This window comes from Boleophthalmus pectinirostris, unplaced genomic scaffold (assembly GCF_026225935.1).
Source record: "Boleophthalmus pectinirostris isolate CB_2022bp ecotype Guang Dong unplaced genomic scaffold, ASM2622593v1 HiC_scaffold_17, whole genome shotgun sequence".
NCBI lineage: Eukaryota > Metazoa > Chordata > Actinopteri > Gobiiformes > Gobiidae > Boleophthalmus > Boleophthalmus pectinirostris.
In genome coordinates this window covers 37,257,259-37,282,001 of record NW_026571115.1, presented here as the reverse complement: position 1 = coordinate 37,282,001, position 24,743 = coordinate 37,257,259, and the positions used below count along the sequence as shown (strand labels likewise).

At 42.5% G+C, this 24,743-nt stretch overlaps 1 protein-coding gene across 1 annotated transcript; it reads left to right on the top strand.

Annotated features, from left to right (window-relative positions):
* Window positions 1-24,477, top strand: tbc1d17 (TBC1 domain family, member 17). The gene is made up of 14 exons (XM_055152468.1): window positions 1-118; window positions 4,454-4,549; window positions 4,870-4,947; window positions 7,585-7,696; window positions 9,264-9,447; window positions 11,045-11,153; window positions 15,869-16,036; window positions 16,667-16,792; window positions 17,566-17,669; window positions 18,130-18,224; window positions 21,023-21,139; window positions 22,931-23,031; window positions 23,116-23,215; window positions 24,324-24,477. Exons 1-14 carry the CDS (start codon window positions 92-94, stop codon window positions 24,455-24,457), a joined length of 1,551 nt encoding a protein of 516 aa, XP_055008443.1. The 5' UTR covers window positions 1-91; the 3' UTR covers window positions 24,458-24,477.
* The last annotated feature ends 266 nt before the right edge of the window (window positions 24,478-24,743 follow it).

Here is a 24,743-nt window from a genome sequence, read left to right as displayed (position 1 = left end):
GCGGCGCGTGACGTGGAGGGGGGCGTTCCTCGGAGTAGGAAGTATGACGTAACATTTGTTTTGGGAAAAAGCGGAGCCAGAAGCGACGAGAATGGCCGAAAAAACGCCGGATTTCAAGGTAAACGCGATGGTTTCCGCCGCGAACGAACCGCGGGCGGACGGTTCAACGCGTCCGCGACATTTGGACGCGAAAGTGAAGTTTGTGAGGAGAGAAAACGCGCGGGGAACGGGAGGATGTTAACGGGAGAAGCTAACGTCTGGAAACAGCTGGGGGGTTTAAAGCCATGGACGCAAATGACGTTTTATTTGACATTTATCATTAAAATAGAGAGTTATACCGTTCTGGCATTTTATTATCGCGTGTTTTGTGCTGGAAAAATGATTCACTTTCATTGTTTGTCCCTGATTTGCCTCGGGACAGTTCCGATCATGTGACTGGACACAGTAGATCTGATGATTAAAAACCGGCGTCCTGTCGATTTGAGCTCCCGAGGCAGAAGTGGAGTAACAAGTCGTGTTGTAAAAGTGTTTTTTTAAGTGTTTTATTGTCTGTTTGGACCAGTTAAACATCGACATGTGCGTGTTAGACTTGCGACAGAAAACCTACGTTGGATCATTGAACAGTTTGGATTTAATATCTGATTTGATCGTTGTCATTTTTATTACGTCATTTCCACGTGTAGAAAACGTTGTGATTTTGTTCAGAAAGACGTTGTTTAAATAAAAATATATCACTATATTATAAAAGGAAATTCACACTGTAGTAGGTCTGGGAATCAAAAAGAAGTTGCCGATACGATACGAGAAAATACGATGACGTCACATCAGGTATTTTGGTAGGCAAAAACCGTCCGTATCAATAAGCTAACGTCAACAGTTATCAGTGTATTACAACAACAGTCATCACACAACAACAACAATCGTCACACAACAGTACAACATCAACAATCGTCACACAGCATCAACAATCGTCACACAGCATCAACAATCGTCATACAACAGTACAACAACAACAGTTACACAACAGTACAACAACTATCGTCACAAAACAGTACAACAACAATCGTCACACAACAGTACAACAACAGTTACACAACAGTACAACAACAGTTACACAACAGTGCAACAACTATCGTCACAAAACAGTACAACAACAGTCGTCACACAACAGCACAACAACAACAATCGTCACACAACAACAACAATCGTCACACAACAGTACAACAACAACAATCATCACATACAACAGTACAACAACAACAATCATCATACAACAGTACAACAACAACAGTTACACAACAGTACAACAACACAACATCATCATACAACAGTACAACAAACAACATCATACAACAGTACAACAACAACAGTTACACAACAGTACAAAAACAACAACAGTTACACAACAGTACAACAACAACAATCGTCACAAAACATCTACAATCATCACACAACATCTACAATCGTCACACAACAGTACAACAATCGTCATACAACAGTACAACATCAACAATCGTCACACAACAGTACAACAACAATCGTCACGCAACATCCACAATCATCACACAACGACAATCGTCACACAACAGTACAACAACGACAATCGTCACACAACAGTACAACAACAACAATCGTCACACAACAGTATTGGCCGGTGCCCGAACTCGCACTTCTTGAGTTTTTGCAAATCATCTAGTGTTTTCTGATCCCTGAACTAGTCGCTGGAGAGAAATGAAATTGAGTCCATTTTGACGCCGGAAAGAATTTACTGAAAACATGGAAAATGTGAAAATGTAATCACAAAAACAAGCAAAATAACAATATATTAAACAACAAGTGCGTTTATTTTAATAAATGTAAAGTCACGTGGAGCGGAGACAGTGGATCTGATGATTAAAACCGGAAAGAATTCACTTAAAGAACATGGAATTTGTAAAGATTTAATCACAAAAACAAGCAAAACGACTAAACAAAAATGACTAAACAACAGCTACGTTTCTTTTAATAGGTGTGCCAAAAACTGTACTTAAGAGTAACGTTATTATCAATATAAATACTATAAAGTAGAAGTAAAAATAATAATATAATAAATAATAAATCGCTTTTAAAAACAAGGCTGTACAAGCTGCAAAGAACAATAAAAACAGCGTCCAGAAAGAACAAAAAAATCAGACAATGACGCGAACAATTCAATTAATTATAAGAAATAAGTTAATAAAATAGAATAAAAATGAAAAATAAGGAATAAAATCAAGCCAAAACCGGTAAAAAAAAAAGAGTTTTAAGATGTGATTTAAAATGATACTGATGGTGATACTTAAAATCTTAAAATCCAAAAAGTAGTGGACCAAGAAATGTGAAAAGTAAAAGCAAAATGGACCGAAAATACACATTCAGCGCAGTACTTTCTCATTTGTTATACAGAGGAGTGACTTTTCAAAATAAAAATATGTCAGGCTGTACTTTAATAATGTACGCAGGTTATTAAACATGAGATTAGTGAGGGTGTGTTTCCTTTTGTGACGGGATAAAAGTAAAAACACGTCAGCAGAAATTATTTTAAAATGATCTAACCTAGTTTATAACGCAGCTTTGTGTTAAAGTATTCGAAGTATTCACACGCAGTACTCTGATTGGTACATTTAATCCTTGTTTAGTTCTGGTTTGGTTCTGGCTTGGCTCATGTTTAGTGCAGGTTTTGGTCCTGATTTGGTCCTGGTTTAGTCCTGGTTTGGGTCATGTTTAGTCCAGGTTTTGGTCCAGGTTTAGTCCTGGTTTAGTCCTGATTTAGTCCTGATTTGGGTTATGTTTGTTCAGGTTTTGGTCTAGGTTTAGTCCTGGTTTAGTCCTGGTTTGAGTCCTGCTTAAGTCCTGGTTTGAGTCCTGCTTAAGTCCTGGTTTGAGTCATGTTTAGTCCTGGTTTATTCTTAGTTTGGTCCTGATTTGGGTCATATTTAGTCCTGGTTTAGTCCTGGTTTGAGTCATGTTTAGTTCTGGTTTAGTCCTGGTTTGGATCATGTTTAGTCCAGGTTTTGGTCTTGGTTTAATCCTGGTTTAGTTCAGAATTTGACCTAATTCAGTCCTGGATTAGTCCTGGTTTGGTCCTGGTTGGGTCATGTTTAGTCCTGATTTGGTCCTGGTTAAATCCAGGTATTGACCTGGTTTGGTCCTGATTCAGTCCAGTTTTGATCCTGGTTTAGTCTTGGTTTGGGTCATGTTTAGTCCAGGTTTTGGTCCTGGTTTAGTCCTGGTCCTGGTTTCAGTCTGGTCTGTCTGACAGAAGTGAAACCTTCTTATTTAACCTTTTTCAATCTAAACAGAACAGGAACAAAAGAAAAAATCCCCACCATAATTAGTTGGGGATTTTGTGTAAAAATATTTAAATATCGATATATTATTATTGTTTAATTTGCTGATACAGTATCGATATCGTGATCTGGTGTATCGATATATCACCAAAAGTATTTTTAGGTATATTTAATTTTGTGTAAGTGCTACAGTTGTGTCGATATTTTCACTGTTTTAAGTAAAATGAGTGATTTTCATTTGAACTTTGCACAAGTGTCACAGCCATGATTTTGTCTTTCGGTTCAGTTTTTCATTGAACGGTATCGAATCGATTTGAAATATAACACATTGAATCACACTGAATCGAAAGTGCACTGTATCGAAAAATGTATCGTATTGCCGCCTGTGTATCGAGGTATGTATCGTATCGGCAACTTCTGAATGATCCCAACTCTAATAAATACTCACGATAAATGGTTCTGGTTTGGGCCAGGTTCAGTCGTGGTTTAGTCCAGGTTTACTCCAGGTTTTGACCTGACTCAGTCCGGGTTTAGTCCTGGTTTGGTCCTGATTTAGGTCAAGTTTAGTCCAGGTTTTTGTCCTGGTTTAGTCCTGATTTGTTCCTGGTTTAGTCCTGGTTTGAGTCATGTTTAGTCCAGGTTTTGGTCTTGGTTTTGTCCTGGTTTTGACCAGATTCAGTCCTGGTTTAGTCCTGGTTTGGTCCTGATTTAGGTCATGTTTAGTCCAGGTTTTAGTTCTGGTTTAGTCCTGATTTGGTCCTGGTTTAGTCCTGGTTTAGTCCTGAATTGGGTCATGTTTAGTCCAGGTTTTGGTCCTGATTTATTCCTGGTTTGGTCCTGGTTTATTCCTGGTTTAGTCCTGGTTTAGTCTTGGTTTGGTCCTGATTTGGGTCCTGGTTTAGTCCAGGTTTTGGTCTTGGTTTAGTCCTGGTTTTGACCTGATTCAGTCCTAGTTTAGTCCTGGTTTAGTCCTGGTTTAGTCCTGGTTTAGTCCTGGTTTAGTCCTGGCTTAGTGCTGGTTTAGTTCCCGGTCTGGTCCCAGTTTAGTCCCAGTTCTGATGCTACACACAGGCTCCGTTTACATTTATACATTTAAACATTGACATGCTTTTTAAAAATGTTCCGTACTGTTGTTTTTTCCTCAGCTCGTATTCGAGAAGGAGGGAGTTTATCTTCACACAAACGCCAAGAAGAGCAACCTGGACACGAGCATCCCGGGCTTCATCAGGATCGTCGAGCGCGTGAGTCTCAAACACCTCTGGAGGCTGAAATATTTACAATTTAATTCAAAATATGACACTTTATTTACAGCTGAAAGTCTTTGTGAAAGTTTTTTGCATTAACATAAATCGGAAAATTAAGTTACTAAAATTTATCCCATTGAAAACTTTGGAAATCAGTGAGTAATTTTAGCTGAATATTGTGATTTAAAGATAGAGTAAAATGACTTTGACTTCCTTTGTTAGTAAAAGTTTAGAGACGTGAGTAAACCAGATTAAATACAATAAACCTGATGGTGATCTTAAAGTCGTCGTCGTTGTTGTTGTTGTTGTGTGTTCAGGCCGGGATCCCTGCGTTGGAGTGGAGTCCGGTGGAAGACGAAGGACGCAACGCTCCAACTGTTCTCTTCAGCAAGAAGGTCAGACACGTCACGGCTCAGGCTGCGTTTACACCGAAACAAATCACCGGAGCGGAAACGATTTGTGTCCAGACACGTCGTTTATGTGTCCGAAATCAAAGCGTTCCTTATCCACACAGCTTTGAGTTTGTTTGTTTACGTTTTACAGAAACAAAACTTAAAACCACATGACTCATTTACATAAACTAAGATTTAAAAAAAAAACTGCTCTTTCCTTGTGCGCTGATGCGGTTCAGCTTCTGTCGGACTAAAGGACACGACTCAGTGGAATATGGCGACGTTCAGACTGCAGCCTGAAGTGACCCAAATCAGATTTTTTGTCAGAAGAATTAACGATCGATTATCGATTAATCATTAACGTTTTTGTATTAAAATGATCATCATTATTATTACTATCTGCACTAATCTGCATAAATAAATTCAACTTTACGACATATAAACCGTAAACACTCTAGAGCAGGGGTTGGCAACCCGCGGCTCCAGAGCCACATGTGGCTCTTTAGCTCTCCCCTAGTGGCTCCCTGGAGCTTTTTCAAAAATGAGTGAAAATGGAAAAGGAATGATTTTTGTGGTTGTTGTTTTAATCTGGTTTGTTTAGGGGTAAAACCCTCGTTCATCTGCTCATGGATCTGATCCTTCAGCTGTGTGCAAATGAAACACATGAAAAGTGTTTCAGCAGAACAAATAGATGAGCTGAAGCTGAAGCAGGGGGTGGTGTCCACCTCCACCTGAGAAGAACTTTCCCCGAAAAAAACAACAACAAAAAAACACGTGCGCAGACGGACGCTCAGAACAACATATAACGAACCAAACGGGATTCACGCTTCTGTCCGGACGCTGCTCCACCTCAGAACCAGACCAGAGCACCCGGACCTGTGGTCCACAGAACATTCTCACTTTTCCCACACAGAACCAGCGCACAGACGACGGCACTGAAGCACTCGGACCCAGTTCTTTGTGCTGGTCTTACTCGTCCCCGTCTGGAACCAGGACATGGAGGACGAAGCCTCCGGACCATCTGACCAACACTGGACCCCCAGCCCCGTCTTGAGGAGCTGCACTGACTCCTCCAGTGTGTTTGGTGCTGCTGCTGAGCTCAGAGCTTCTGTTCCGGGTTTGTTTTCTGAGTGCTCCTCTGCACGATCAGAAGAAATGCGACTGCTGCTCTGAATACTTCCATCATCGTCGTCATAGCAACAGGTAAACGTCGGTCGCACTTTCAGCGCGTCAGCTCCTAAAACTCAGTTTATCTCAGTTTACACACAAACGTTTCCAAAATCTCCACTCTAACCAGAGTTTTTAAAAAGATTTGTTTTCAGAGGCGAATTATCCAATTGTGTGTAAACGATGTGAACAAACGAAGGGAAATGTCTCCGTTTTTAAAAATACCCGTGTACGTGTAAACGGGGCCTAAATGACAAAGGAATAAACACGAACCACCTGATTTCAGTGGCTACAGACGGAGCAGCGAGTGTGAGAGGGTCACAGAGGGTTTGTGTATCATGATGATCATTTTGTATTTGTACTTAGTCATTTTTATAGTCGGTTTATACAGTTAATACTGACAGTCTGTGTTGTCTTCATATTACACTTATATAAGACTTTTCATTTTGTGCGGCTCCAGGCAGGTTTGGTTTTTGTTTTTTTGGGCCAATATGGCTCTTTGAACGTTCTGGGTTGCCGACCCCTGAGCTAGAGCCACATCAGCTGTTTGACATTATAATGTGTTTAATTCAGTTTTGTTCAAATCTCACAGAAACAAAACTTAAATCCACATCACTAATTTACATAAACTAAGTGAAGATAAAACTCCAGCTCTTGTGTCGCTGATGTGGTTCAACTTGTGTTGGATTAAAAGACATGACTCAGGTGAATACAGGTCAGTGTGACCAGATTTGTGTTTGTCAAAACCAGGACAGCGTACGGGGGGAGGGGGGCGGGGCCTCGTCATCCACATTGAGCGACTCTCACCTGGAAAAACTTTTTCCCACTGGACACAGAAACATATGTGCTGCTTTATCCACTGTGCACATGGACTCACACTTGTCCCAACGCAACGGAAAGTGTGGAATTTCTTCTACAAATCCTGGTTAAATCCACATTTGTGCTTCGGTTCGTTACAGACTGACCCACTGTTTGTGTCTCGCTCCTTCTGATGCAGAGACACATGTACACGATACACACAGCAACCTACATTCGGTTTGTCGATTAAAATGAACGTAATCGATGAAATTCTTAATGATCAATTATCGATTAATCGACTAATCATGCCCATCCCTATTCTAAAGTATTTAAAAGTGAATCTTTTTGTAGTTCTCTTTAGGTCTGTGAACGTCAAATACAAAGTGAGTAAAGATCAACCCTCCTCTGTTAGAATATTTCATCTGTGAGTCTCTGTGGAGCTGATTTCTGTTTCTGCGACAAGAAAACTGAACAAACTTTGGCCAAAACAAACGACACACAGAGACCTGGAGCGACACGACTGGATCGAACAAACCGAATCGAATCGTGACACCAGTATCGAACGATTCAATATTATATCGAATATCGTTGCACCCCAAGGTCTAGTGTGAGGAAATGTCCCGCAGTGGGGCTTTAACTGTTGTAACGTGATGAAATGTCGGGTGTGTTTTTCAGGAGGGGGAGGGGGACGGGGAGGACACGCAGTTCGAGCCCGGGTACGAGCCGGACTGGGCCGTGATCAGCACCGTGAAGAGGAGCAGAGCGCCGACGCCCGCCAAGGCCTCAGGTCAGTTTACCAACAATGTGAACGAGTCTCTCGCCCGGACGCGGTCTCAGGATCAGACCCAACGATCTGACCTGTGGTTTAGTAAAATGACCTGGTTTAGTCCTGTTTTAGTCCTGGTTTAGACCTGGTTTGAGTCATGTTTAGTCCTGGTTTAGTCCTGGTTAGTCCTGGTTTAGTCCTAGTTTAGTTCTGGTTTAGTCTGGTTTAGACCTGGTTTAGACCTGGTTTAGTCCTAGTTCAGACCTGGTTCAGTCCTGGTTTAGTCCTGGTTTAGTTCTGGTTTAGTTCTGGTTTAGACCTGATTTGAGTCATGTTTAGTCCTGGTTTAGTCCTGGTTAATCCTGGTTTAGTCCTAGTTTAGTTCTGGTTTAGACCTGGTTTAGACCTGGTTTAGTCCTAGTTCAGACCTGGTTCAGTCCTGGTTTAGTCCTGGTTTAGTCCTGGTTTAGTTCTGGTTTAGACCTGATTTGAGTCATGTTTAGTCCTGGTTTAGTCCTGGTTAATCCTGGTTTAGTCCTAGTTTAGACCTAGTTTAGACCTGGTTTAGTCCTAGTTTAGACCTGGTTTAGACCTGGTTTAGTCCTGGTTTAGTCCTGGTTTAGTTCAGGTTTAGACCTGATTTAGACCTTATTTAGTCCTGGATTAGTCCTAGTTTAGACCTGGTTTAGTCCTAGTTTAGACCTGGTTTAGACCTGGTTTAGTCCTGGTTTAGACCTGGTTTAGACCTGGTTTAGACCTGGTTTAGTCCTGGTTTAGTCCTGGTTTAGTTCAGGTTTAGACCTGATTTAGACCTGATTTAGTCCTAGTTTAGTCCTGGTTTAGACCTGGTTTAGACCTGGTTTAGTCCTGGATTAGTCCTGGTTTAGACCTGGTTTAGACCTGGTTTAGACCTGATTTAGACCTGATTTAGTCCTAGTTTAGTCCTGGTTTAGACCTGGTTTAGACCTGGTTTAGACCTGGTTTATTCCTAGTTTAGACCTGGTTTAGTCCTGGTTTAGTCCTGGTTTAGTCCTGGTTTAGTTCAGGTTTAGACCTGATTTAGACCTTATTTAGTCCTGGATTAGTCCTAGTTTAGTCCTGGATTAGTCCTAGTTTAGACCTGGTTTAGACCTGGTTTAGTCCTGGTTTAGACCTGGTTTAGACCTGGTTTAGTCCTGGATTAGTCCTAGTTTAGTCCTGGTTTAGACCTGGTTTAGACCTGGTTTAGTCCTGGATTAGTCCTGGTTTAGACCTGGTTTAGACCTGATTTAGACCTTATTTAGTCCTGGATTAGTCCTAGTTTAGTCCTGGTTTAGACCTGGTTTAGACCTGGTTTAGACCTGGTTTAGACCTGGTTTAGACCTGATTTAGACCTTATTTAGTCCTGGATTAGTCCCTAGTTTAGTCCATGGTTTAGACCTGGTTTAGACCTGGTTTAGTCCTGGTTTAGACCTGGTTTAGACCTGGTTTAGTCCTGGTTTAGTTTTAGTAAAATGTGAGGTCATTCGTGTCATAAACACTTTTTAAGAGTTTCTGTTTGTGTCTCTTCCTCCTGAGCTCGGTTAAACGTGGTCTCTGTGTGTTTCAGGAGAGTGGGCTTTCTCTCTCCCTCTGTCGGAGCTTTACTCCCTGCGTCGCGCTCGCTTCTCTTTGGGCAGAAACTTCTTGGTCCTGACCAGCAGGGGGGGCCATCCTCTGCCCCCGCTGCACTTCCACAGAGGAGGCACCAGAGAGCTGCTGAGAGCCATGCACCGCTACGTCATCCTCGACCCGTGAGTCCCGCCCCGCCTCACGCTTCATGTTTAGTCCTGGTTTAGTCTTGGTTTGAGATTTGGGTCATGTTTAGTCCTGGTTTGGGTCATGTTTAGTCCTGGTTTGGGTCATATTTAGTCCTGGTTTGGGTCATGTTTAGTCCTGGTTTGGGTCATGTTTAGTCCTGGTTTGGGTTTGTTTAGTCCTGGTTTGGGTCATATTTAGTCCTGGTTTGGTTCTTGTTTGGGTCATATTTAGTCCTGGTTTGGGTCATGTTTGGGTCATATTTAGTCCTGGTTTGGTTATTTGTTGGGTCATGTTTTAGTCCTGGTTTGGGTCATATTTTTGGGTCATGTTTAGTCCTGGTTTGGGTCATGTTTAGTCCTGGTTTGGTTCTTGTTTGGGTCATGTTTAGTCCTGGTTTGGGTCATTTTAGTTTGGGTCATATTTAGTCCTGGTTTGGGTCATGTTTGGGTCATATTTAGTCCTGGTTTGGGTCATATTTAGTCCTGGTTTGGGTCATATTTAGTCCTGGTTTGGGTCATGTTTAGTCCTGGTTTGGGTCATATTTAGTCCTGGTTTGGGTCATGTTTAGTCCTGGTTTGGGTCATAGTTTAGTCCTGGTTTGGGTCATATTTAGTCCTGGTTTGGTTCTTGTTTGGTCATATTTAGGGTTTGGGTCATATTTAGTCCTGGTTTGGGTCATGTTTAGTCCTGGTTTGGGTATTTAGTCCTGGTTTGGGTCATGTTTAGTCCCGGTTTGGGTCATGTTTAGTCCTGGTTTGGTTCTTGTTTGGGTCATGTTTAGTCCTGGTTTGGGTCATGTTTGGGTCATATTTAGTCCTGGTTTGGTTCTTGTTTGGGTCATGTTTAGTCCTGGTTTGGGTCATGTTTGGGTCATATTTAGTCCTGGTTTGGGTCATATTTAGTCCTGGTTTGGTTCTTGTTTGGGTCATATTTAGTCCTGGTTTGGTTCTTGTTTGGGTCATATTTAGTCCTGGTTTGGGTGTTTGGGTCATATTTAGTCCTGGTTTGGTTCTTGTTTGGGTCATGTTTAGTCCTGGTTTGGGTCATGTTTAGTCCTGGTTTGGGTCATATTTAGTCCTGGTTTGGGTCATGTTTAGTCCCTGGTTTGGGTCATAGTTTAGTCCTGGTTTGGGTCATATTTAGTCCTGGTTTGGTTCTTGTTTGGGTCATATTTAGCCCCGGTTTGGGTCATATTTAGTCCTGGTTTGGGTCATGTTTAGTCCTGGTTTGGGTCATGTTTAGTCCCGGTTTGGGTCATGTTTAGTCCCGGTTTGGGTCATGTTTAGTCCTGGTTTGGGTCATATTTAGAACTCCAATGACATGGAGATGAAGAAAACTGGGACATTTTCTCAGTTTTCCTAGATTTTGTCAGACTTATGACCACGAACAGAACCTCAAGGAAGTTTCATCGCACGTTTCCAAAAATCTTTCTGGTTTGCGACGCAAGCGTGAATCGAGACCGTGAAAAAACATTCTTGTCAATCTCAGATAACACGCAAAAAAACGAGGGCACTCATTGTTTTTTGCTCGGTCAGATATTTTAACATGTCCCGTCTCTGCGTTTGCTCTGCTCTCTGTCGCCCCCCTCAGGTCTCCGGTGGACGCGCGGCTCTTTTTGGCTTTCCCCAACGACTCCGGCGACGTCTCCCCTTCGTTCGATCGACTCCAGCTCCTCGACGACGGCTCCGATCTCGTCCAGGTGAGTGACTCCTGCTCTGGGGACAGAAAGAAATACACAATAAAATACAACTTCACAAATATATCGCTGCTGATACTTTAAGACGCGACAAAACACGAGAATCACCGTGAACCAGTTTGAACAGACATGAACATGAAAGGATTTTCCAAGGAGAGAAAGAGAAATACAGTGACGGTTTTCCTGCGTGAAGTTCACCCCCCATCAAACACAAACCTACACAAAAACTGTCAGTCGTTTGTGTTTCGTTTCTGCTGTAAAAGTTTTGACATTTGACGACCCCCCTTGTTTCCTTAACGACGTGTTTTGACTCCTCCGCTGTTTCACTAAAGACGTGATTTGACGACCATTAGAAACGGCTCGGTTTTTCACATTTAAACAGAGACTGCGATCGGTCGGGGCCACTACAACCCACACTAGACTGACCAATAGGATTCAAGGATATGTTTTCGCCGTTTTTTTCCGAAGTTAATCGAAGTAGTGACGATGGAGCTTCCGGAAAAAACACAACACGAAACACGAGCAATGGAAAGATCGCGGCCCACAGTTTTAGAAATAATGAGGAGCGGACGTATTTTATGGATCAAGTTTAGAGAAAGTGACTTTTATAGATTTCAAAGTGATGATGAAGTTGATTATAAAGTGGAAAACAGCGACAGCGACGGACTTACAGAGAGTGAAACTTATGAAAGTGAGAATGTGGCTGATGCGTCTGTGTGGAGTCCTGCGATGTCCAAACAAACTATCAGGGCTTTATACTCGATTATGAACCAAAACTGCCCTGAAATCTGGATGTTTTTCAGGCGAGTCCTTTGAAATGTTTCAGTCTTTTTTTCCAAGATGCGACGTATAACAGAATCACTACAGAAACAAACGAGAAAGTGACCAAGATGACAAATACTGAACAACCACTGACACTGAAGAGTTTTATTATTATATTATTATTATAATAAGATGAAGTAGTTGAATAAATTAAATAAGATGAATAAGTTAAATGAGTTGAATAAGTTAAATGAAAAAAATGAATTAGGTCCACACAGGTGAACAACAGGTAAAAACAGGTGCACACTTGGCTCTACTGTATCTGGTGAAATGAAATCTGTTTAAATACTTTGACAAAGTATATTTAATTTTTTTTTATGAATATAGTACTCAGAACATGCAGATATCAGATGCTGAATGTAGTTTTTTGTTTTTGATTTTGCACCTGACCAGGTAAACTCTCATTTTCAGTGAGCTGTTATACACCTGTAAATGAGTTGAATCACATTTAAACATCCAGAAATGAAGAGTTCAGAGTCTAAAGTTTCCAGAGATACAAATATGTCTGTGTTACAATGAAGTTCATGAGTGTAAAAATCATTTACAATCACTGGTGGAAGTTTGTTTTCTTTTATGCAGTGATGCTCTAAGGGTAGAACTAGTAACATATATGTACAGTGTTGGGAAGGTGACTTTTAAAATGTAATCCCCTACAGATTACAGATTACACACACCAAAATGTAGTTTGTAACAGAATCCATGAAATTACTTAAAGTGAGTAACGTAATCTGATTACTTTGGATTACTTGGTTTGCTGCAGTTTTGTCTGATAAAAGACAATAAAAAAGCCCAGTCTTTACTTAACCAAATTAAAAATATTATTGATAGAAGAAGAGACACGTCCACACAGCAGGATTTAGTCCTGTTAAATCCTGGTTTAGACCTGGTTTAGTCCTGGTTTTAGTCCTGGTTTTAGTCCTGGTTTTAGTCCTGGTTTTAGTCCTGGTTTTAGTCCTGGTTTAGTCCTGGTTTAGTCCTGGTTGAGACCTGGTTGAGACCTGGTTTAGACCTGGTTTAGACCTGGTTTAGTTCTGGTTTAGTCCTGGTTTAGTCCTGGTTTAGTCCTGGTTTAGACCTGGTTTAGACCTGGTTTAGTTCCTGGTTTAGTCCTGGTTTAGTCCTGGTTTAGTCCTGGTTTAGTCCTGGTTTAGTCCTGGTTTAGTTCTGGTTTAGTCCTGGTTTAGACCTGGTTTAGACCTGGTTTAGACCTGGTTTAGACCTGGTTTAGACCTGGTTTAGTCCTGGTTTAGTTCCTGGTTTAGTCCTGGTTTAGTCCTGGTTTAGTTCCTGGTTTAGTTTCTGGTTTAGTCCTGGTTTAGTCCTGGTTTAGTCCTGGTTTAGTCCTGGTTTAGTCCTGGTTTAGTCCTGGTTTAGTCCTGGTTTAGTCCTGGTTTAGTTCCTGGTTTAGTCCTGGTTTAGTCCTGGTTTAGTCCTGGTTTAGTCCTGGTTTAGTTCCTGGTTTAGACCTGGTTTAGACCTGGTTTAGTCCTGGTTTAGACCTGGTTTAGTCCTGGTTTAGAGTCCTGGTTTAGTCCTGGTTTAGTCCTGGTTTAGTTCTGGTTGAGACCTGGTTTAGTCCTGGTTTAGTCCTGGTTTAGTCCTGGTTTAGTCCTGGTTTAGTCCTGGTTTAGTGTCCAGCAATGAGTGGAATTACCGAAAAAGAAAAAAAAAAAGGGATTTAGCCCAAAATGTGAAAACACAAAAATATCACCATGTAATCCATTTCAACAAAGTAACTGTAATCCAATTACCACTCACTGAAACAGTAACTGTAACTGAATACAGTTACTCTGATTACATAATTCCGGTACATGTAATCTGTTACTCCCCAACACTGTGTGTGTGTGGGTTGTTCCTCGTCGGCGTCCGGGGGGAAAAGAGTTAAAATATGAACAGTTTTATTTTGGGTCGGTGACATCGTCCAGCTCCTCAAACTGTGAAACGGCCTCAGAACAACAGAAAATAAAACCAAACGTTTGTATTTGGTTTGTGCTGTTTTGTGTGTGACAGTTTTCATTTGTGTGAGTTTATTTGAGAGAAGATTTGTGTCGGTGTGTGTTTGTGTAAATGATGTGATTTCATAAACATGTGTAAAGGTTCAGCAGAAACGACGTCTCCTCCCTCAGGAAATCCTGTGTGAACCGACCTGCCCTCGAGTCTCAAACACAAACATCTCTCTGCTTTCATATGTAACTTGTACCGAAATGTCCCGCAGCGGGGCTTTAATCCTGTTCTAATGTGAGGAAATGTCCCGCAGCGGGGCTTTAATCCTGTTCTAATGTGAGGAAATGTCCCGCAGCGGGGCTTTAATCCTGTTCTAATGTGAGGAAATGTCCCGCAGCGGGGCTTTAATCCTGTTCTAATGTGAGGAAATGTCCCGCAGCGGGGCTTTAATCCTGTTCTAATGTGTGGAAATGTCCCGCAGCGGGGCTTTAAATCCTGTTCTAATGTGAGTCCGAAATTGTCCCGCAGCGGGGCTTTAATCCTGTTCTAATGTGAGGAAATGTCCCGCAGCGGGGCTTTAATCCTGTTCTAATGTGTGGAAATGTCCCGCAGCGGGGCTTTAATCCTGTTCTAATGTGTGGAAATGTCCCGCAGCGGGGCTTTAACCCTGTTCTAATGTGAGGAAATGTCCCGCAGCGGGGCTTTAATCCTGTTCTAATGTGTGGAAATGTCCCGCAGCGGGGCTTTAACCCTGTTCTAATGTGAGGAAATGTCCCGCAGCGGGGCTTTAATCCTGTTCTAATGTGTGGAAATGTCCCGCAGCGGGGCTTTAATCCTGTGCTACGGAATGTTCCGTGGAACTTTCCAGACAAAGCAGTAACGTTTCCGTGGAGACGAGCTGGAATCTGACAAGAAATGTTACACTTTTCCTGAATTTTTTGAATCAGAAGTGTCAAACTCATTTTGTTCCGGGCGTCGTGTCCAACCGACTTTGATCCCAAAGTGTCCGGATCAGAAAACTCATGTCATATAAACCCCAAAAATAACAATAAGTTCAAATATTTGTGCAGAGAAACACAAATCTATTACACAAATCTTTTTGAACTGATGAACTCTTTGTTTTACAAAATATTATAATATTATGAACAACCTGAAACTTTAAGAAAAATACAATTTCAACACAAAGTTTTAACATGAACTTGTCTGTAAACAGGAATAAGTCCATTTTTGTTGTAAAATCCTGCACTCGGCTCCACTTTTCTCATGTTGGACATTTTTCTGATGAGGGTGTCACGGTCAACAGTCAAAACGATCGTCCTTTAAGAGCGTTTGGAAAGAGACAAGTCTTCATTTGTGCTGCTCTGGTGGGAGGGGCCACGTACAGAGACGCTGGAGACGCTGCTGTGATAAACACCACAGAAAATTAACAACATTTTAATAGAAAATATAATTAAAATATTTTAGTAGAAAATCAGCCGAGGGCCACATTAAAGGCCTTGGAGGGCCGGATCTGGCCCCCGGGCCGTGTGTTTGACACCTGTGTTTTAAAATGTCAAACTCAAATTTGGCCCAGAATATAATTAAATTTGGCCCGCGAGATCATATCAAACATGATTTAGAGCTGCTCACGGCACAAAGATCGACTATAGAGACATGATTTATTTAAAATGTTGTTATTATTTTATATATTTTTTGTTCTGGATTCAATGTTTAAGCAAAACTGTTATTAAACATTTATTTGAATAAGAAAAGGTTTAATATTACAGATCTCAAAAGAAGAGAAAACATGCCGATGTTGTTGAAATTTTTAAATAAATATTTAGTTTGACCCACAATTTAGTTCCATTTTTAAATTTTGACTCTGTGAATTTGAGTTTGACTCTCCTGTTCTAAATCGAGTCAAAGTTTAAGTCGGACTAATCTCGTTGTTGTCGTTGTTTTTTTGTCCGCAGAGGTTCATCCACGATCCGTACGCCACCACGTTCGGGGGATTTTCCAAAGTCACAACCTTTTTCCGGGCGGCGCTCAAACCTCCGGAGACGCTGCACCACAGAAGAGCCCAGGACCCGGCGCACCCTGGTGGTCTGGAGGACGAGCCCGAGTTTGAGCTCATCACATGTGTAAGGAGCAGTGTCACCGCACTCAGAGGTCTAAACCCGATATCGATACTGAGGAACACACTCGATATCGATACTGAGGAACATGCTCGATACTGAGGAACGCGCTCGATACGATACTGAGGAACGCGCTCGATAACGATACTGAGGAACGCGCTCGATATCGATACTGAGGAACGCGCTCGATATCGATACTGAGGAACGCGCTCGATATCGATACTGAGGAACGCGCTCGATAACGATACTGAGGAACGCGCTCGATAACGATACTGAGGAACGCGCTCGATATCGATACTGAGGAACGCGCTCGATAACGATACTGAGGAACGCGCTCGATATCGATACTGAGGAACGCGCTCGATAACGATACTGAGGAACGCACTCGATAACGATACTGAGGAACGCACTCGATAACAATACTGAGGAACACACTCGATATCGATACTGAGGAACAGAGTCGATTATATCTGTGTGGTCCTCAGTGTGTGTACAGTTGTGTGTCAGGCTGATACTGTGTGTTTGTGTGTGTGTGTGTGTATGTGTGTGTGGGTGTGTGTGTGTGTGTGTGTGTGTGTGTGTGTGCGTGTGTGCGTGTGTGTGTGTGTGTATGCGTGTGTGTGTGTGTGTTTTCAGGGCGTGGAGCTGGGGCCTCGTCCTCAGGTGACCAGGGGCCGACCTCTGGAGCGTTGGGACGACCTGCTGGACTCTGAGGGTCGAGTGATGCAGCCAGACAGGATCAAAGAGGCGGTGTTTAGAGGGGTAAGACTCACCTGACAGGGACTCACCTGACAGGGACTCACCTGACAGGGACTCACCTGACAGGGACTCACCTGACAGGGTCTAACACTGACAGGGACTAACACTGACAGGGTGTAACACTGACAGGGACTAACTCTGACAGGGTCAGAGAGCTGGTGTTTAGGGTTTAGGTTTCAACCATAAACTGTATAAATGAAGTTTTCTAAGTGAGTTTGACGTCTCCACTCAAATGAAGCTCCCGTTGCCACGGTTACAGGAGTGAAGTTTTATGATATATATTTGTAAATCGAACACGAGTATCATAAAAACCACAAGAGCCAATCAGGACTGAGCTGGTTAAATGTTCTCGCCCTTCTCACCTGAAAGCACGAGCTGTCAATCAAACCTGTTGCTAAGGCTAGTGGGAGGGACCTCGGGGAATAAAGGCGTCCGATTGGTCCGTTATTTATGTTAGCGAAATGAAATCTTCAAGATCCTGTGTCGCAGGCCAATACAAACATTTAAGACCAAAATGCCGAGGCCACAGCAGCAGAGAGACGAGCCACAAGATCTCACTGCGACTCACCGGAGCCAGAGTCGGAAGGAGCCGGACGAGCCGCCTGGAGCACTTCCTGTTTGGAACGCGGCGGCTACAGCGTTAGATATGTCCATGTATATATACTCTGGACTCACCTGACGGGGTCTAACACGTTTACTGAAAGTCACTTAACATGACGGTGACAGGGACGCCCCCGTCACACTGTTTCTAACCCGTCTCTGCGTCTGTGTTCCAGGGCATCTCTCCGCCGCTGAGGAAGGAGCTGTGGAAGTTCCTGTTGGGTTTTTACCCCTGGAACAGCACGCGCTCGGAGAGAGAGGACATCCTCAGGGTCAAAACGTGAGGACGCCGTTTCGTTCTGACCGTAACTTTTCAGGCCTCGAGTTCGTCTCTTCGTCTCCGTGGAGATGTTAGAGCTTTGCCTGGAATGTTCCTTAGTGTGACATTAAAGACGGGGTGTTACGCAAAAAGATTTCTACCTTTTTAACGTTCTTCCCCCTTCAAAAACACGTCTGAAGAGGTTTTAGAGTCGTCCACGCATGTTTGAGTAATCTAGCGATCTCTCCTGGGCCCTCAACTCTCCCATTCTCCCACACGACAATTCTCCATAAATACACAAAAGCTTCTAAACCAACAATAAAAAAAAAAAAAACATCCTGATGTGTTTTGTGTTACTGTTACAGGCTTGAGGGCTCAGAACATGCCAGTCTTCACCTATCCCCTATCCCCGCCCACATTTTGTCCTCCATTTAGTTTTTTCTGTTTATTTTGGATGATTTTGGGCTTCGTTGTTTTTCAGAGACGAGTATTTCCGGATGAAGGTCCAGTGGAAGTCCGTGAGCGAGGAGCAGGAGATGAGGAACTCGCTGCTGCGCGGATACAGGAACCTGATTGGTCAGTGCAGCTGTCCGTCAAACGTTTGTTGGTACTTTGCGGCACATGTCGTCAACGCTCCCTGGGGGTGTGACGCTAACTGTAGGCACTGCTCTGTCTGAGGTTTGCTAGACTTTAATCTGAGCTTCGTTTTAACACAATCTGATCAGAAAAAGCTGCTTTAGAAACTCCAACACGGTCTTATCTGGGTCTTAAAATTTGTGCTGTACATAGTGTTTCCGTATTGCATTACTCCTCAAAAGTTTACCGTATTTTTCGGACTATAAGGCGCACTTAAAATCTTTTAATTTTCTATGTATTAATTCTGGTTGTGCTTACTGACCTCCAACTGATTTTATGTGGCACACGGCGCTCAAAAATCTGTCAAAATATTTACCGTATTTTCAGCACTATAGGCGCTCTGGATTATAAGGCGCGCTGTCATTGAATGGTCTATTTTTAAAAAAAAATTTGCATATAAACCGCACCAGACTATAAGGCGCATTAAACGAAACACAACAGTTCAATAAGTCAGTCAAACTTTATTTTACGCGTTCACAAAAATTCTCAACTTTGTTCAATTGTAACGTGTAAAAAAAATACTGTCTGAGACTCTAAATTGTTCATGTATTCACAATAAGTCATAATAGTTGAAACTAGAGCCCGACTGATATGGATTTTGTTGTGGCCGATATGAAACTGATATAATGGGAGTTGGAGCTGCCGATATAATCGCCGATATATTTAGTGATGGAAAAATTCACAGTAAATCTTGAATTGTTTAAAAAACTTAGGTTTGGCTCTAGTGGATTCTAAATTGGGTTTATTTAGACAACATTTATTGTTGTTCTGCCTCTTTACATCATATTTACAGACAGTAGTTTGGCCTAATGGCATTTTTGCATCACATTCTAGCTACTAGTGATGGGTATTCCAGGTTTTTTTTTTGGAGAACCGGCTCTTTTGGCTCGGCTCACTAAAGCAACTGGCTCTTTCGGCTCCCAAGCGACTCTTGAGATTGTTTTGTTGCAAGCAGGACTAAACCAGAACTGAACCAGGACTGAGTGTCGGGACTCGGTTTCTATCTCTCTCCTGCACTCGAGCCCAAGATTAGTCCTGGTTTATTCATTTTATGCTGAACTGCAGCCAAATATGCACTTTTTTTTATCCTATGCACATGCAGATTTCTGAAAGTTTCGTTTTCAGCCGCTGCTGCTGTCAAACTACGGGTCTACATGCGGCATGAAGAGAAAAAGTGAGAAAAAGAGAAAACACGGCTCCCAATAAGAAACATGCTCCTGTCATTCACTTCAAAGAGCCGGATCTAAGAGCCGCTTCGATCGCGACCGACCCATAACTCCTAGCTAGTAAATAAACTACCGCTATTAGCCTTTAGCCGTAAAAACGTGCGCACCGCGGTAATTAATTATATGCATAAATGTGGATCATTCACACGTCTATTCACAGCTCATTTACATATCAATACTGGTCCAGTAATAAATATACGGCCAATGTAAACACTTTACAATAGACCAATAGAAAACAGACTGTTTATGTGTGAGAGCTACAGCAGCTAATCGCTAACAAAACCTAAACTAGCTTCAAAGTCGATGTATTTCCAACACTCAGCCTCACACAGGCTCCTCCCACATCACAAGTCTGAACTAATAAATGTCCTTTTAATCCAGACTCAAACAGATTGTCCGTAAAAAGAAAATAATCTCAGTGTTGCGCACGGCTGCGAGTGTAAACAAACACACGTGAGTGAAGTGACTCTGGTGGTGTGTTCAAGGACAGTACGGACACAGACAAATTACACCGCAAATAAATACTGATGTGGAGCCACATATTTGGACATTTATCTGTCTGTAAATTGGATTAAATGAACATAATGTAGAGAGTCTAAGCTTTATAACGAGGTATAACATGCCCACGTGAAATATCGGCCCATATCAGCAAACATATCGGCCGATAGTCGATATGTCTCCAGGTGTCCATATTGACCGATAATATCGGCCAGCCAATATATCGGTTGGGCTCTAGTTGAAACAGCATCCCTCTCGTCATGATCCGAGTCAGTGTGGTTCCTGTTCCCAGGAGTTCAGTTCAGTGATGATTCGGGTCTTGGTGAAAGCTCGGACCTCAGTTGATCCTGATCCTTCGCCCGGGCGTCCACGATCCGTCGGCAGATCGTGGCGTAAGTGGCTCGGCGCTGTCTCTCTGTCTTGGTGAATGTTTGTTCTCCTTCTCTCATTCACTGCTCCCACGCAGCTAAACGCACTTTCACGTTAGAACAGCCTTGAGTTTAAAGTGGCCGTTGTGAGCGTGTCTCTTGACAGGTGCATTTTGATTTTAAAGGAATCCCTTTACTATTACTATTACTCCTGATGCTCCTGACTACGGGAGCCGGAATGCTGCAAGTGGAGCGGCTTTGTAGTTTACTAAAGTCACACAATTAAAGACACACAAATAAATTCATATATAAGGTGCTCTGGATTATAAGGCGCTCGTTTTTGGATGAAATTAAAGGCTTTTAAGTGCATCCTATAGTGCAGAAAATACAGTAAGTACGACTTTGGTAAACAACGGTAATTTTTTAGCCGCCATTATTTGATTAAATAACATCGCCTAAATAAAGAGCGGCGGAACCAATAATCGAGAACACAACGCAGTCCCAGGTAGCACAAGAAACGAGCTCAGCAGAAGAGCGTAAAATAAAAGAAACCCTCAGCGGAGTGTGAAGTGTAAAGTGTATAATGTGTGTTTTCAGATGTGTGATGTTTGTTTTGTGTTGTGCGTTGTGTGTTTTGTTTCCTCAGAGCGTGACGTGAGCCGCACAGACAGAAACAACACGTTTTTCTCGGGGAACGATAATCCGGGCCTCACTCTGCTGCACGACGTCCTCATGACCTACTGCATGTACAACTTCGACCTCGGTAACACAAACACCACACAAACACTCTTTACAAGTGTTTACAATGACCTATTTCTTTATTTATTTTATTGATTTTGCTTCATATAATTGCAGTGTCAGTATATATTTTTATATTTTCAAAACAAAATAATCAACTATGTGAGAAATAAATAATAATAAATAAATCCATGATCTTAAATGACTTGAAGGGAGGAAAGTTTTGACACGAGCTCCTTGAGGTCAGGTTCTGTTTTAGGGGACAGTTATGGTTGAAATGTAATATTTGTATATATTTATGTTCAGGTTTTGTCCAGGGCCCGAGTGACCTGCTGTTTATGTTGTAGTTTGGGTTTGGGTCATATTTGTGGTTATACCGTATTTTCTGGACTATAAGTCGCTCCGGAGTATAAGTTGCACTTTCTGGGGAAATGTATTTTATAAAATCAGAGACCAGGAATGACATTTCATCTTGAAAGGCAAGTTACAGTAAAAACAATAGAAGAGAAAACAACTGGCTGAACAGGCGTTAATATGTTAAAGCAGGAGAGTCAAACTCATTTTGTTCCGGGGGTCGTATCCCACCGACTTTGATCCCAAAGTGTCCGGATCAGAAAACTCATGTCATATAAACCCCAAAAATAACAATAAGTTCAAATATTTGTGCAGAGAAACACAAATCTATTACAGAAATCTTTTTTAATTGATGAACTCTTTCTTTTACAAAATATTATAATATTATGAACAACCTGAAACTTTAAGAAAAATACAATTTCAACACAAAGTTTTAACATGAACTTGTCTGTAAACAGGAATAAGTCAATTTTTGTTGTAAAATCCTGCACTCGGCTCCACTTTTCTCATGTTGGACATTTTTCTGATGAGGGTGTCACGGTCAACAGTCAAAACGATCGTCCTTTAAGAGCGTTTGGAAAGAGACAAGTCTTCATTTGTGCTGCTCTGGTGGGAGGGGCCACGTACAGAGACGCTGGAGACGCTGCTGTGATAAACACCACAGAAAATTAACAAGATTTTAATAGAAAATATCATTACAATATTTTAGTAGAAAATCAGCCGAGGACCAGATTAAAGGTCTTGGAGGGCCGGATCTGGCCCCCGGGCCATATGTTTGACACCTGTGTGTTAACGTTACATATGAACAGTTCTTCAGATATTTAAAGCATAAACAACAAAATATAAGTTTATCAAACTATCGATCTCACTCCAAATCACTAAATCCAGTGAATTCTTCATCCTCCGTGTCACTTCTGCGTGACCTCCGGAGAGAAATCATAGCTGTCGTCAGATTCAGCATCAGTTCAGTTAGAATTATTCTGGTCTTTCTGAATCTCGACAGGATGGTTTCAGTGTCACTGAAGTCCAGGCTTTGTCCATCCATCCAGTGACTTCAGGAAAGTTTCATGGTGCATCCTCCCGGTGTCACAAGTTTCTCTCTCACTCCAAACTTTCTTTCTGCTGCTCGATTTCTGTTTTCAGCTGAATATTTCAGGACTTGCAGCGAGACAGCGGCTTTTTCTACAGGAGACATGCGCAGTAGAGAGTGAAGTGAGAGTGGTACAGGAGGAACAGTACTAGATACTGACACACAAGACTAGAGCCTCTCACGACTTCAGTCTGACAATTTTAATATACAAGTCGCACCAGAGTATAAGTCACAGGAAACACCCAAACCATGAAAAAAAGTGGAACTTATAGTTATAGTTATAGTTATGGTTATGGTTGTAGTTGTATGGTTATAGTTATAGTTATGGTTATGGTTGTAGTTATGGTGTGGTGATGGTATCTGTGTGTTCAGGTTACGTCCAGGGCATGAGTGACCTCTTGGCTCCGCTGCTGTTTGTGACTCAGAACGAGGTGGAGTCGTTCTGGTGTCTGACCGGCTTCATGGACCTCGTGGTGAGTTTGGACTCCGTTTTTTAGATTCGTTTGTTTGTTTGTTTGTGACTGACTCGCTCCTCTTGGTCTCGTTGTGTTTTTCAGCACCTGAACTTTGAGGAGTCTCAGGAGGCCATGAAGAAGCAGCTGCTGCAGCTCAGTCTGCTGCTGAGAGCCCTCGACCCCGAACTCTGTGACTTCCTCGGTGAGAGAGAGAAGAGAGAGGGATGGAGAATCCGTGTATCATTCGTTCATTCGTTTTTCAATATAAAACCAAAAATAAGAAAACGAAAAAACAACAGTTTTCTTCGTTATTTGTCTCCAAAACCAAAATGAAAAAACGGATAACGATTCGTTTTTTCAGTTTTTGATTTTGTGTTAAAATGAAGAATGGAAAAAACGGATAACGGCCGTTTCCCGTTTACGTGACTTCCGTGACTGCGATGCCGAACTTTTGCACTGCATACGGACTGAACCGGGACTGATCCAGGTCCGAGACCAGACCGGGACCAGAGCGGGACTGAGACCGGGACCAGACCGGGACCAGACCGGGACCAGACCGGGACCAGGGCGGACTCCGAGCTTTGACTCCGAGCCTCCACGGGGTCCGAGCCTCAGCTTCGAGCTCCGGCCCTGCCGGGCTCTGAGCCGGTCTGGTCCTGGTCTTGTCTGGTCTCGGTCTCAGGCCCGGTCTGGTCCCAGTCTCACCGCATACGGACTGAATCAGGACGGATCCAGGTCCGAGACCAGAGCGCTACTGAGACTGGGACCAGACCGGGACCAGACCGGAGGCTCAGAGCCCGTGGCAGGGCCGGAGCTCGAAGCTGAGGCTCAGACCCCGTGGAGGCTCGGAGTCAAAGCTCGGAGTCCGCCCTGGTCCCGGTCTGGTCCCGGTCTCAGTCTCGCTCTGGTCTCGGACCTGGATCAGTCCTGGTTCAGTCCGTATGCGGTGCAAAAGTTCGGCATTACAGTCACGGAAATCACGTAAACGGGAAACGGCCGTTATCCGTTTTTTCCATTCTTCATTTAAACACAGAATCGAAAACTGAAAAAAGGAATCGTTATCCGTTTTTTCATTTTGGTTTTGGAGACAAATAACGAAGAAAACTGTTGTTTTTTTGTTTTCTTATTTTTGGTTTTATATTGAAAAACGAATGAACGAATGATACACGGATTATGGAGAGAGGAGTGTTTGATTTTAGAGTTTAAAAACACACTGAGAGAATAATAATGATAAGAGAATATAAAAATAATCACTCACAGCGCTCGTGTGTGTTTACCTGTGTGTTTGTGTGTTATTCTCTTGTCCTCAGACTCCCAGGACAGCGGCTCTCTGTGCTTCTGTTTCCGGTGGCTGCTCATCTGGTTTAAGAGAGAGTTTTCCTTCGAGGACATTCTGACGCTGTGGGAGGTGAGACACGGACAAACATTTAAAAACAACAAATAATATAATAATAATAATAATAATATTTAAATGCATTTAGTGAAGAGTGAATGTGCTGCTCCGTCAAACCTGCTTAAGACCCAAAGTTTAGGGCAACTGCCTTTTCCAGCTTCAGAAGAAAAAACAAGCGAGTAGTAGTAGTAGCAGTAGCAGTAGCAGTAGCAGTAGAGCAGTAGCAGTAGCAGTAGCAGTAGGTAGCATAGCAGTAGCAGTCCAGGTAGCAGGTGCTGTCCAGTTCTGGTCCAGCCTGTGGACCCTTCCACTGTAGAACTCCCAGAGAGGAGAACTG